The sequence below is a fragment of the Stenella coeruleoalba genome (genome assembly GCF_951394435.1).
Source record: "Stenella coeruleoalba genome assembly, chromosome: 3".
NCBI classification, from domain to species: Eukaryota; Metazoa; Chordata; class Mammalia; order Artiodactyla; family Delphinidae; genus Stenella; species Stenella coeruleoalba.
Window position 1 is genome coordinate 100,379,060 of NC_137148.1, and position 13,452 is coordinate 100,392,511.

At 41.1% G+C, this 13,452-nt stretch overlaps 1 protein-coding gene across 1 annotated transcript in view; it reads left to right on the top strand.

The window, feature by feature from the left end:
- Positions 1-13,452, top strand: part of SNCAIP (synuclein alpha interacting protein) — a 148,842-nt gene that overhangs the window by 83,289 nt on the left and 52,101 nt on the right. The window contains exon 3 of the mRNA XM_079918025.1: positions 5,347-5,419. Within this exon, the coding sequence (XP_079774151.1) occupies positions 5,347-5,419 (73 nt within the window). The remainder of the gene's footprint in view (positions 1-5,346; positions 5,420-13,452) is intronic.

Here is a 13,452-nt window from a genome sequence, read left to right on the forward strand (position 1 = left end):
ATCCACAGCTTCTGGCTCCAAATCCATTGTCTTTATACACAAAGCTAAGGCATCAGCCAGCATTCATGCTGTTAATATATGAGAAGTGTTTATTCTTTTAAATATAGCATGATTACATTGCTAGACTGGTAGTTATGGAATTTTCTAAGATTAGTGCTTTATAAATATTAAGTACTACCATTATTAGTATTATTATTGCCACCCAAATTATGGGCTACATAGGAGAATTCATTCAGTTCAACAAGTACCTAGTTTCTTTGGTAAATAAAATATTGTCCACACCCTCAGGAAGCAGAGAAAGAAATTATGTAAACATATAGATGAAATGTCACATGATGGATTCTTTAATGGACATATGCCCAAGATAAGGAAATAAAGAGCAGTGGTTCTTGAACTTAGCTATGCATCAGAATCACCTGAACGGTTTGTGAAAACACAGATTCCTGGGCCCTGCCCTTAAAGTTTCTGGGATGAGGCCCACGAATGTGAATTCCTAACAAAGTTCTTAGATGGTGTTAATGCCACTGGTCTGGACACCACACTTTGGAAGCTGAGATAAGTTCCATCTGGGAGGCTCAGAGAAGATATAGTGGGGGAGCCACAAGAAATTTACTGTTACTAAAGTACCCTGAGGATGGAAAAATGTCATGGAGAAGTAGAGAAGAGGAATTACAAGGAAGCACAGGAAATTGTTGGAATTGATAGATAGGTTCATTATATTGATTGTGATAATTTTATAGGTGTATACATATGCTGACACATTAAACTGTACACTTTAAATATGTGAAGTTTCTTTAAAGTTTATCAATTATACTTGGATAAAGGTTTTTAAATAGATGAAGAACAGCAGATTCAAAAAAAAGAAGAAGAAAACCGTGGGGAGAGATGTCTGAGCTCATGGAGGGCTGCACGTGCCATGCTAAGGCATATGGCCTTTCTCCTACAGGCAGTGCAGAGCCACTGAAAGATCTGAAATAGAGAAGCCCCCTAGTCAAATTTGCATTTTAGAAAGCTAATTAATTTTAGAGCAAGTATGGAAGCATGGAAGAAATTGCCACTTACGACCTAAATATGAAAGAACTCCTTTGACCGTCTATAATATTATGCCCAGGGATTAATCAAATGTATGTACAGCTTAGTGTTTCAGGCAAATAGTTAATAAGTCATTGTGTGCCATGCATATGTACAAGTCAAGGAGATCATCCTTTCCGTTAGGCACTTGTGGGAGCCAGCACAGCCCAAGGGAACAACAGCCCAGCCCAAGGGAACAATACCTTGCCTTGTCTTTCACAAGGCAAGGTGCTTTTTTATCAAGGGCAGAAAAGAGTCTTTCTCTTTCTGACTTACTTCACTTAGCATGATAATCTCTAGTTGCATCCACCTAAAATGTGCCACAAATGAACCTATCTATGAAACAGAAACAGAATCATGGACCTAGGGAACAGACTGGTGGTTGCCAAGGGTATAGGGGGTGGGAGAGGGAGGAGTGGGAGTTTGGGGTGAGCAGATGCAAACTGGTATATAGAGAATGGATAAACAGCAAGGTCCTACTGTACAGCACAGGGAACTGTATTTAATATCCTGTGATAAACCATCATGGAAAAGAATATGATAGCACAGGGAACTCTTCTCAATGCTCTGTGGTGACCTAAATGGGAAGGAAATCCGAGGAAGAGGGGATATATGTATGTGTATGGCGATTCACTTTGCTGCACAGCAAAAACTAACACAACATTGTAAGCAACTATACTCCAATTAAAAAAAAAAAAAAGAGGAAAATTTAGACACAGATACCCAGGGAGAATGCCATGTGATGATAGAGGCAGAGATTGGACTGGTGTGTCTACAAGTCAAGGAAAACCAAGGATTGCTGACAACCATCCAAAGCTAGAAGAGGCAAGGAAACCTTCTTCCCTAGTGCCCTCAGAGGGAGAATGGCCCTATAGACACTTTGACTTTGGCGTTCTAGCCTCCAGAATTGTGAGGGAATAAATTTCTTTTCTCTTAAAAAAAAAAAAGGAATATGAAAAAGAATGTGTGTGTGTGTGTGTGTGTGTGTGTGTGTGTATAACTGAGTCACTTTGCTGTAAGCAGTAATTAACACAACATTGTAAATCAACTGTACTTCAATTAAAAATTTAATTAATTAATTAAAGAAAAAGGTCCGTAAGGGCTGAAGCAATCAGCCAGGGTTTCACAGAAAATGCAGAACTCAAGCTGGCCTTGCAGAGCAGTGGCATTTGCCTGGCCGGAGGAAGGCATTGCAGGCAAGGAGGCCCCGGGAGTAAAGGAACTGAAGGGGAACTGAACTTTGAATGCACAGGGACATTGAAGAAGCAGAGACAACTGTTCAACCTTTGGCAGGGGCTTTTCTTGAGGCATGATGGAGGAGTGGAAAAGAAGTTTGGATCAAAAAGGGTGTTTCCACTGAAAGATGTTTAGAAAAAGAATAAATTAGAGAGCAACAGAGGTAGGAAATATAATACTTCTCAGCCATCTGCAAGCCCCTCTCCTCTCTTTTCACCCAAGGATAACAGGAATCAAGGGAACAGAATATAAAGGCTTGGGTTGGGATCAAGAGACAGGGAAGGTACATGGGTCTTTGGTTCTGTTAAGGGTAAAATAACAGTAGTTGCTACCCTGGGAGCTGGCCATTGTCCTGAGAATGCAGTGGGCTGGCGACCTAACAGCTCCTTATAAAAGGCCATCTGTCCTGTGAACTGGAATGAAGGCCTGGGAAGTCTTCCCTTTCAGCTCCCAGATGGTATCACAATGCGCTTGTGAAAGAGACTTCCTGGGTCATTTGCTTAATATGAAAACTTGTTGCGTGTTTGTTTTGTGAATTGTGTGTTTCCACTGTATCGCTTCATATCACAACTTAACCATCTATACAGCACTCTCTTAAGCTTTATCTTCTATGCAAAGAGCAGTGTACTTGCTGAAAGAAATCTACAAATTGATTTTTTTTCTTGTGTGTCCTTGTAAGGAATGGTAGATTTGTTCACAGTGTAGACTGGAGTCATTGTGGAATTTGACATTCCATATACCCTTACAGTTATCCAAAACTGATTTTCTGGCCTACACATCATCTTTTTCTTAGATTATTATACTTTTTATTTCCCTGACCAGGAGCAGCACCTGACTTTTTCTTCAATGGCATTATTCCCAAATTACTAACATGAATGCCCGCACAAAAGTGGCTTCCTGTGTGACCATGGATCAAGAGGCAGAGCTGCCAGGTGTGATGCAGGTTGAGGCAGCGGATGGGGCTCAGCCAGGCTAGTCTCTGCCTGGAGCTCAGTCCCTACACCAACCAGGCAGCCTGGGTTGTTCAAATTTAAACCTCATCAAATTAAAAGTGATTGCATACTGTGGACCTTTGAGGTCACATTGGAGGAGCTGAAGGTGAAGCTAATAAATTGTAGATTGTGACATGTCTGACTTTGGGGTGGGAGGTGACAGGATGCATGTGGCTGGAAATGCAGATAGCAGCATACCCGGTTTAGTCAAATACATATCATTAAGCCCACTGAGCAACTTATTGAACTTATCATTAACTATATTTAAGCACAATCAATCTGAAATTTCCTCTTTCTAAAATTTTGCCTTGGAAGAAAAGGAAAAAAAAAAAAAAAAAGGAACGAGGGTAAGACTTTGCCAAAGGGTGCTTTCATGGGGCACATGGCAACCAAAACAAAAGGCCCAATTTTAATTGAATTACAAACTGTGTAATTATTTAACCTGTACCAGCTGGTCTCAAGAAGCTACCAGATTTCCTTAGAGAGTTTGTACTTGGCCAGAAACATAAGGTAACTTATTAGGAACAAGAAAAATGCCTTCTATACCTATGTTACCCGCCCCCCACTCCCAAAGAGCATAATATAAAAGGGGAATAAAATCCTTGGAGTTCCTTTTTGGCTTAAGAGGCAGTTCTCCCGCCCTCGAGTATGTGAATGTGTTTTGCTAAAGCACCTGTAGTCTCTGAGGAATGGCTGACATAAACAGGATGTTATTGCATCAGACAGGTAAGAGTAATTTCTCTAATTAGTCATCTGAGATTTCATTTTTCACTTGGAAGTACTGGAAATTTAATTTGTTTGTGATGTGCAATTGGTGAACTGACAGTAGGTCCAACTGCGCCTCTCTCTGTCTTGCTGTCCTGATGCTGGGTGGAAAGCACGGGGGTGGGGCATGTGGGATGGTCTCAATGTAGACACTTCGCTTCATCTGTCAACATCAAGCTAACTAAAGCACCTTCGTATTGACAAATGTGTCCTAATTACACATTCCTCACTTGTAATGCTAGAATAATCCTAATGAGTTTCCCATGACCATTTTTCTTTTAGATTAAATGTTTTTTCTCAATCCCCTTTCCACTTTTGTAACAGTGAAGTCATTCGGAATCCATGCTCACTTACATAAGAGCATTGTTTCATAAAGGTACGGAGCAAACTATTTTTAGAAAGCTGTATTTTATGAATTAAAGTATGATCGAAGACAGGACCTGACTTGGCCTTTGATTAAAGACAGAGTTCATCCTATTTATTTTGTTTTAAAACACGCTTCTCCAAAGAAAGCTTGATTGGGATCAAACTTCGTCCCCATACATCATAGTTATTGATTTTAAATTTGTTGTTGCTCTGCTGATTTTATGCCCCTTTATGTCATAATTTGTTATCCTGATAGCCGGCCCCTGAGTTGGTGCTGGGACTGAGCCTGCAAGGTGGTTTCTTTCAATTCAGACTAATCTATCCATGAAACAGATGAGCTTTCAAACACAGAACCATGCTCTTCTCACTTTTCATAGCATTATCCTGGTATTTCCCATGGACATTACAGTAAAATTTGTGGCAAGTAGCAACATTAGGGACATTTCTGTAGTCCAGGAGATACAGCTCCTGGCTGCCCTGGATGCTGCAGGAAGCTGGGGGCTCCTCCTCTTGGCTTTTTTTTTTTTTTTTCCCCACACATAGATTCACTCTTAGGATTCAGAATGCAAATATTGTGGCCATCTTCTGGAAAATGTCAAGGACAGAAAATCCTTCCATCTTGTACAAGTAGCAGAAGAGATAGAATGTCTGCTGGATACACCCCACCTTATTTGTTAAAGGACTGTCCAGCCCTCTTTTTAATCTGCATCTCCTTACATGCTTATAGGTAGAGTCTGGGATGCTGCCAGATCACCAAGCAGCCCATTTAGGGTAAAATTAGATAGACTTTCTAGAGAGATGTGTTGTACTCAAGTATCCCTTCTTGTGTTTTGATTTTCTGGCCAATTGAGTGAATGTAATGCTCTTATTTTGAATTGCTACTTTACACTTTTTCCTCCTCTGGCTTCCCATTCAGTATTCAGTCACGTCACTCAAGACCATCCCGGAACTGTGCCGAAGATGTGATTCGCAAAACGAAGACAGATCAGGTAAGTTTTGCTCCCCGCCTCTTCTCCTTCTCCTGCCTTTTAGAGTGTGGGGGGGGACTCCTCCTGGCATCCCTTCCCTCTCACATTGGTTGCTCCTGCTTTCTGTTTTCTTTTTCTTTTATGGCTTCTCCACTTACCCCCGACCCTCAACAAACAGATGTTAGGTCATCCTCCAAGGACTAACCGGACAGGGAGGCCCTAATGAGGACTCAGCTGTTTACAAATAAATGTAGGCGATCATCGCGGCAGCTCCAAACCACAGTATACGCAGCAATTTACTGCAAACCCGAGAAACCATTGGTGACAAAACATAATGATGCAGGCGCCAATGAAAAAATGTTGGATGCATTTACTACCCATATGGCAAGGACCAGCTTGGGGGATGGTGCTTTGCCAAAGTCTGAAACCCTATCAGGGATGCGACATGATAGAATCTGCAGTAAGGCATACTGTAACAGTTAAGATTAAAGCAAAGCTTTGGAGTTTAATAGTGTAAACTAAACAGAGAATTATGGCGTATAGATGAAAACCAGCTGGCTGACCTTTTCTCCCTGCACACCCCCGACCCTTGACAAAAAAAGTACATTCAGGGTTGTTTTTCCCTCTGTAAATCAAATCAAGCCTCTCTGCTTTTCTCTCTGTGATGGGCAAAAAATGAAAATAAAAAAGGATATTGATGGGAATGATACCATAGCATTAAACTGTGAAATGATGTTTATTATTTTTCCAAGTAATTACTCTAAGGCATCACCATTAACCTTGCCAAAGCTGGACCTCTGATAGTAACTAGAATCCTGAGAACCACGGATGATGGAAGACTTCAGATAACCCTAGAATTGTGTGTATTGTGTTTGAAAATAAATAGATCGTCCTTACCTATGCAGCTGCTAGAACTCTAGGCCTTTCGAACTGAAAGGACTGTGCAAAGCTAATTTACTTTTCTCTTGGGACGTTTGTTTTCTTTCAACATTTTGTTTAGATGAGTTGGGGAAAATAATTAGTCTATCTAGGTTTGTTTATCTCTGTTTTTTTGGTTTTTTTTTTTTTGTATGAGTGAAAGTAATGCTTCAATGTTTGGGTCAGAAACATCACAGAAGATAGTTTGAAGTTCAAATAAAAGTTTTCATTTACCTCCATTTAAACAGAATTTTTCTTATTTCAAATGCACTCAAGTATCTATGGGGTTAACAGAGGCTTTGGCCATAAGGCTTATCAGGATGTGCCTCCTTAAAAGGCATCACCAGGTTCAAAGTTAAACCTCTGTGATCACTGACAAGGGCAGCAGACGCAGTGGACGGGCCCCCGGCCTCAGAGTCGGAAGACCTCCGTCTGAGTCAGCATTCAGACATCTATCGGTTATACGACCCTGAGCCTGTGACTCATTATCTATAAAATAAAAAAGAAACTTGTTCTGCCAATGTTGCCAGGCTACTGTTAGGATCAAAATTAGGTGATGTATCCGAAGGTACTTTGTAGATACAAGATTTTCTTTCTTCTTTTTTTTTTTTTTTTTTAATTGGAGATGGGGCAAGAGAGAAGACATAATAGCAAACACTTCAGTAGTGCTTAACGTGCTAGGTATTGCTGTAAGCCCTTTACTCGTATTAACTCAACTAATCCTAAAATCCTTGTGAGCTAAGTATTGTACTCTTAAGATGTTTATATTATATAAATGGGCAAACTGAGGCACAGAGCAGAGAGGTAAATTATCTTGCCCAGTGTCACACAGCAGTTACATTACAGAGCTGGGATCCAAACCCCAGGAAGTTTGCCTCTAGAGTCTGTTGTCTTATCCATTACATATACTGTCATATAGCTAGACTTAGGGATAGTAATTTAATTTTAAGATATTTTCCTTTTAAAACTTTAAAAGCTACCATTTTCCCTCACCGATGAAGTGGAACATTTCTTTTCTCTGTTAAATAGCTTCTCTTGCTTACCAAGTTAAGTGAATTAACCGAAGCTTTTAAAAAGAATTTTCCTGGGGCTGGTTTATTCCATTTTCTCCAGGTCTTGTGACTTGTAGTCAATTCCACAGTAGGTGATGTTAGACATTTCTTCTGTGGTTGAGAAGGAGGCCAATTTCAAGTTCAGAAGCCTTTAATCTCACCCAGAGCAAATATCCAGTGCTCAAGGTAATCACCAATAATTAGACCTGACAGGAAATGGATATATGAGGGAAAGACTCAGGCCTCTTTAATGGAATCACATGTACACCTCCAATTTGATGGACCATTTGGAGGTTGGTAAACCACTTTCTAATAGAGCAAGAGGGATCCTAGAAAAAGGAACACATGAAAAATCAATCTCTCCAAAGCACCGCTGTAGAACTATCTGTGAGCCGCTTTGAAAGAAATCTCAACATAGTAAAGTTTTCACCCTCCATTTCTGAAAGAATTGAGGCAATCTCAGTTAGTTTCATGGGCATGCAGATGTGGAAATAACCCTCCACCCCCACCGCATCCCCTTAGTCTTTCCTGTTTCAACAACCTAGGAGGAGTTTGCTCCAGGATCACTTGCACAGTTTCCATCTTTATGGTAGTCTTTTCGAACAGGTAGTGGCACAAGACACATTGGCTTCTGAGAAGGGTCCACATCTTCTTCTGGATGGGGCACCCTCTGGGGGAACTTTTCCCTAAACCTCCTGTGACTTAGAACATACTCCACCGGGTAAAGATGTGTCTCTTGAACTTTCTAAAGTTTGTTAGGCACTTTCTGTCTTGTGTAGGTTGTCAGATGTTAACACCCATCCTGTACTAACATATCTTTGACTAGATAGATGTTCTTGGACCCAGTTGTTCTTTTATTTATTCATTCCTCAAATAACTTTTGTGTTTTCTGTCCTATGCACGCACTGAAGACAGGGTAACAAGCAAGGTGTAGACAAGGCCCTGTTCTCAACAGCACTTACATTCTGCGGGGTGACAGACAAAAGGCAGGCAAATGAAGATGCAAACCAGGATTTTCCAGGTAGTGATAAGAGGTGACATGAGGCATGTGATAGAGTAACTTACAGTGGATGGGGAAGGAGGGGGGTTTGGGGGATCAGGGAGCATTCTTAGGGCCCAGCCATGGGAAAGCCAGTGAGGAACAGTGAAGGCAAGCGCAGCGCCCCTGAGTCAGAAATGAGCTTAGCATGGATGAGGAAGAAAAGGAAAACCAATGTGGCTGCATGGGGCAATGAAAATGAGGATGAGGCCAGGGGGCCGGTCAGGGTCAGACGCTACAGGGCCCTGAGGGTCATGGTACGCAGAGTTCAGATCTTACTCTAAGTTCTGTGAAGAGCGCTGACGGCAGGATCCCAATTTTTCTAAAATCCCATTACCTGGAAAGAAGCCGAAAATCATAACTCTCAGTAGAAGAAGGGACCCTAAAAATCATCTAGTTTAAGAGGGAGAGAAGGTGAAAAAGTGCAAATAGTAAAAGCAGAAGGGTACGGTGTTGACAGGGCATGAATGTGGGTAAAGGGTATACAGGTGTTCTTTGTACTGTTTTCATTCTTTCAACTATTCTATACATTTAAATGAAAATGTTTTAATTATAAGTGAATTTTTAAAGGCCAATAATAATAATAATGTAGTCCAAAGTCCATCAGATCTTGGAGTGACTCTTATTATCCTGATGGGGTCATCAGCCTGTACTTTGTCACGTGAGTGACAGGGAGCTCACAGTCTCACAAAGCTGCCTATTCATAAAGGTTCATTTTTGTTCAGCCAAAATCAGCGTCCCTCAAATGTCCATCCCTTACACCTGGCTTTTTCCTAGGGAACCTTAGAGAAGGACAGTTCCTCCTGGGCGAGGGTGCCACTGAGTGTTTGGAGGCGGCAGTCACCCTTGGTTTTGTCTTCTCCAAACTAAAATTTCCCTCCACAGTTTTGAGTGTATCCGGCTCATGCTTCTTGCTTTCTTGCGGCTGTCACATTTACCAGCATCCCTCTTAAAAGTGGCGCACCCAGAACTCCACCCGAGGTTGCTCCCCGTAGGGTCTGATCAGAACCTGTCAACCACACAGATCCACCTCAGGACTTAGCACACACACCTTTCCTGACTTCGCTCTTGGGCTACAAAGACAAGACTGGTGCCTCCCCTTCCTGCCTGTTATTTTTAAAGTGTTCTAAGAGGAACAGGAGTGCAAATGAGCCCAGTTGTTGGCCCTTGGGAGCCTCTCTATGAGACATAGAGCCTAGGGCTCACCCACTTCATCCCTGGGCCCTGGGTCAGCTCCACAGTGGGCTCTGAGAAAGGCAGATGATGGCAGGGTGTTTTGTCAGAGGCCTGGGGCAGCATTCCTGCACCTTCCACTCGCTCACTGACGCCCACGAGTCTGCCCTGGGAGTGCCCTTCCTTTAGCCAAAAGCACGGATTCCTATTAAAATCTGTATTTCCCCTGACAAGGATAATATTTTAAACTCTTTGCCATCAATTACACTACACTATGCCTAAACTGAATTTTTGTGAGAAAAAGAAGTTTTGAAAACAAGTGTGAAGGACTTGCAGATACCATAGGAAGGCAGGAGAGAGGGGAAGAACTAGGGATTAGAAGCTTGAGAACAAACTTTGCTGGTGCTTAGAGCTGCACAGGTGCTACTGAGATCTCCCAGTTACTTCTTACGTGCTCAGCATACCAGGCATTAGGCCAGGTCTTCTGTGCACAGCTTATTTGTCCTCAAAATAATTCTCTGAGGGAGGACCATTATTATACCCATTTTATGGATGAGGAAACTGAGGCCCACAGAAGGCAAATAATTTGTCCAGAGTTCTGCATTTGAAACCAGTTCTGCTGACCACAGAGTCCCTATGAAGTTGAGCAACTGAAGAGCGGTTGTAGTCCGAGGAACCACGCACGGCTAGTGGAGTGGGGCAAGGATTAGCATTAGGGAAGTTACGGGTGAAAAATTTGCACCTCTAAAAGGGTGTTATTTATGAAATGTTGGCATGTTTTCTCTGCTTAATCACTGCTCCTCATGTAGGAAAGGAGGACAGCATGAGGCAGGACGTGTTAACTCTGCTCTATATTTTCTCCATATGAGGACTAAATATGTATGAGGACTAATAGTAAATCGACATATGGTATTCAAATCAAACATATTCAATTTCATTGACTTCGAGCTTCTTTTAATTAATTGGACATTCAGATACACATTTGTTTCAATTCATGGTGCTTTACATGTCTTGATTCTTTCAGAATATGTATCTGCTCAGCTCATTGTATAATTTTCTTATGAAAGAAAGCATATAAATATTAATGCAGCTTTGCATCTAAGAACTTAGATGTGTTGAGGTTGGGAAACTCGGTTATGTAACAGTTATAAATGGCCCTGGAGTGTGTTTGAGAAGAGATCCTGAAGGGTTTTCAGTACCTAAATAGTAGAGAAGATCACTTGTCTGACAGTGAGTAAAGGAAAATCATACTTTTTTTTCTGAAAATCATACTTTTTAAACTCAGTATCTGGTAAAAGCTGTTTTGGATGTATATTTAGAAACATTGCAGATTTGCTATACTTTTAGCCCTGTGCCTGCAAATTTTGTGATAAACTCTGAAAATGTATGGTTTTCTAAGATTTTCAAGGATTTTGGCCAACACCGAAAATAATACATTGACATGAAATTTATCCTATTGACGCTGCTGTGACATAGCTGATGATGCTAAATATACAAACCTCCTGTTTCCAATTTTATTAAGGTTTCATGCTAAAAGCATAGAAGCTGGTATAGCAGTTTAAATTGAAAAGCCTGCTGATTAATCCATTTCACATGATCTAATATAAGATGGACTCAAAGATTCAGGAAGCACATTTGCTAAGATCTCAATCAAGAAAATGAACACTTCACCCTGATGCAGCAAAGAATCTAACATTTATGACAAAAATCTACTTAACTGAAGTAAAAATTTACATACAGTAAAGCATGTAGATGAGAATGTTAGTCAAATAAGTATTTTTGCTTTTTCTTTAAAAATTATAAAGGTGACATAATTCATTTTTTTCAAATAGTAAAAACTACAATTAACCACGCTACCAAAACAAAATTGCTGTATTTCTTTCTAGTGTTTTTTTCATGAGGCATATTTTTTGTAAGGTTGTCATCATAACCTAAGGGCAAATTTTTTTTAATTTATTTTTTAACATCTTTATTGGGGTATAATTGCTTTACAATGGTGTGTTAGTTTCTGCTTTATAACAAAGTGAATCAGTTATACATATACATATGTTCCCATATCTCTTCCCTCTTGCATCGCCCTCCCTCCCACTTCCCTATCCCATCCCTCCAGGTGGTCACAAAGCACTGGGCTGATATCCCTGTGCTATGCGGCTGCTTCCCACTAGCTATCTACCTTATGTTTGGTAGTGTATATATGTCCATGCCTCTCTCTCGCTTTGTCACAGCTCACCCTTCCCCCTCCCCATATCCTCAAGTCCGTTCTCCAGTAGGTCTGTGTCTTTATTCCTGTCTTAGGGCAAATTTTTTTTTTAAACATCTTTATTGGAGTATAATGGTTTTACAATGGTGTGTTAGTTTCTTCTTTATAACAAAGTGAATCAGCTATACATATACATATATCCCCGTATCTCCTCCCTCTTGCGTCTCCCTCTCACCCTCCCTGTCCCACCTAGGTGGTCACAAAGCACAGAGCTGATCTCCCTGTGCTATGCGGTTGCTTCCCACTAGCTAGCTATTTTACATTTGGTAGTGTATATATGTCCATGCCACTCTCTCACTTCGTCTGCTTACCCTTCCCCCTCCCCATGTCCTCAAGTCCATTCTCTATATCTGCGTCTTTATTCCTATCCTGCCCCTAGGTTCTTCATAACCACTTTTTTTTTCTTCTTCTTAGATTCCATATACATGTGTTAGCATACGGTATTTGTTTTTCTCTTTCTGACTTACTTCACTCTGTATGACAGACTCTAGGTCCAGCCGCCTCACTACAAATAACTCAATTTCGTTTCTTCTTATGGCTGAGTAATATTCCATTGTATATATGTGCCACATCTTCTTTATCCATTCATCTGTCGATGGACACTTAGGTTGCTTCCGTGTCCTGGCTATTGTAAATAGAGCTGCAATGAACATTGTGGTACATGACTCTTTTTGAATTATGGTTTTCTCAGGGTGTATGCCCAGTAGTGGGATTGCAGGGTCATAGGGTAGTTCTATTTTTCGTTTTCATAAGGGCAGTTTTATCCACTGCTTTTTTCTGCCGTTGCAGAATGTGTATGGCCAACGCTTTGAATGAACCACAGAACTTAGGAAAGCGGATCTGCCCCCTCTGTCTGCTTTTAATCCATTAACATTTTGCTTATGTCTCTGAAAGAAAGGATATGAAGTCAATGCGGGGAAAGATAGGAGGAGGGGGTGATAGAAAAATTAAAAATAAAACTCTAGTAGTGTCAAAAATAATGTAAAGGGCTGGCAGTGGCAGAGCTTAAATACAGTGCATCTTTGTCCCCTCTTCTCTCCTTGAACATTTCTTCTTTTCTTTTTTTAACATCTTTATTGGAGTATAATTGCTTTACAATGGTGTGTTAGTTTCTGCTTTATAACAAAGTGAATCAGTTATAAATATACACATGTCCCCATATCTCTTCCCTCTTGCATCTCCCTCCCTCCTACCCTCCCTTATCCCACCCCTCTGGGTGGTCACAAAGCACTGAGCTGATCTAAGTCCCCTAGCTCCCTGACTTTCTGGAAGGTTGTAGAGTTAACAAAGTCAGGAATGAGGCAGTACTAGAGGGAGAGAAAACTCTGGGGAAGAGACCCAGTCTCCTTTCCCATGTTTTGGTTTTATTGGACTCTAAGAAACATACCTCCCCCCTCAAAACTGGTGGGGAAATCTCTTGGTAGAAATGAGTTCAAGGGAATCGGCAGTAAGGAAGGATGAGAACTCAGAAGTAGAGAGAAAAGCATCATGGAGGCAGGAAGGGGAAGAAATGAAACACAGGGACAAGGAAAAACCGGTACGGAAGCAAAGTGCCTTTCACCTTGTGCGGCCCCGCAGTGACTTCCTTCTCAGAAGTCAATCCTGTCATTAG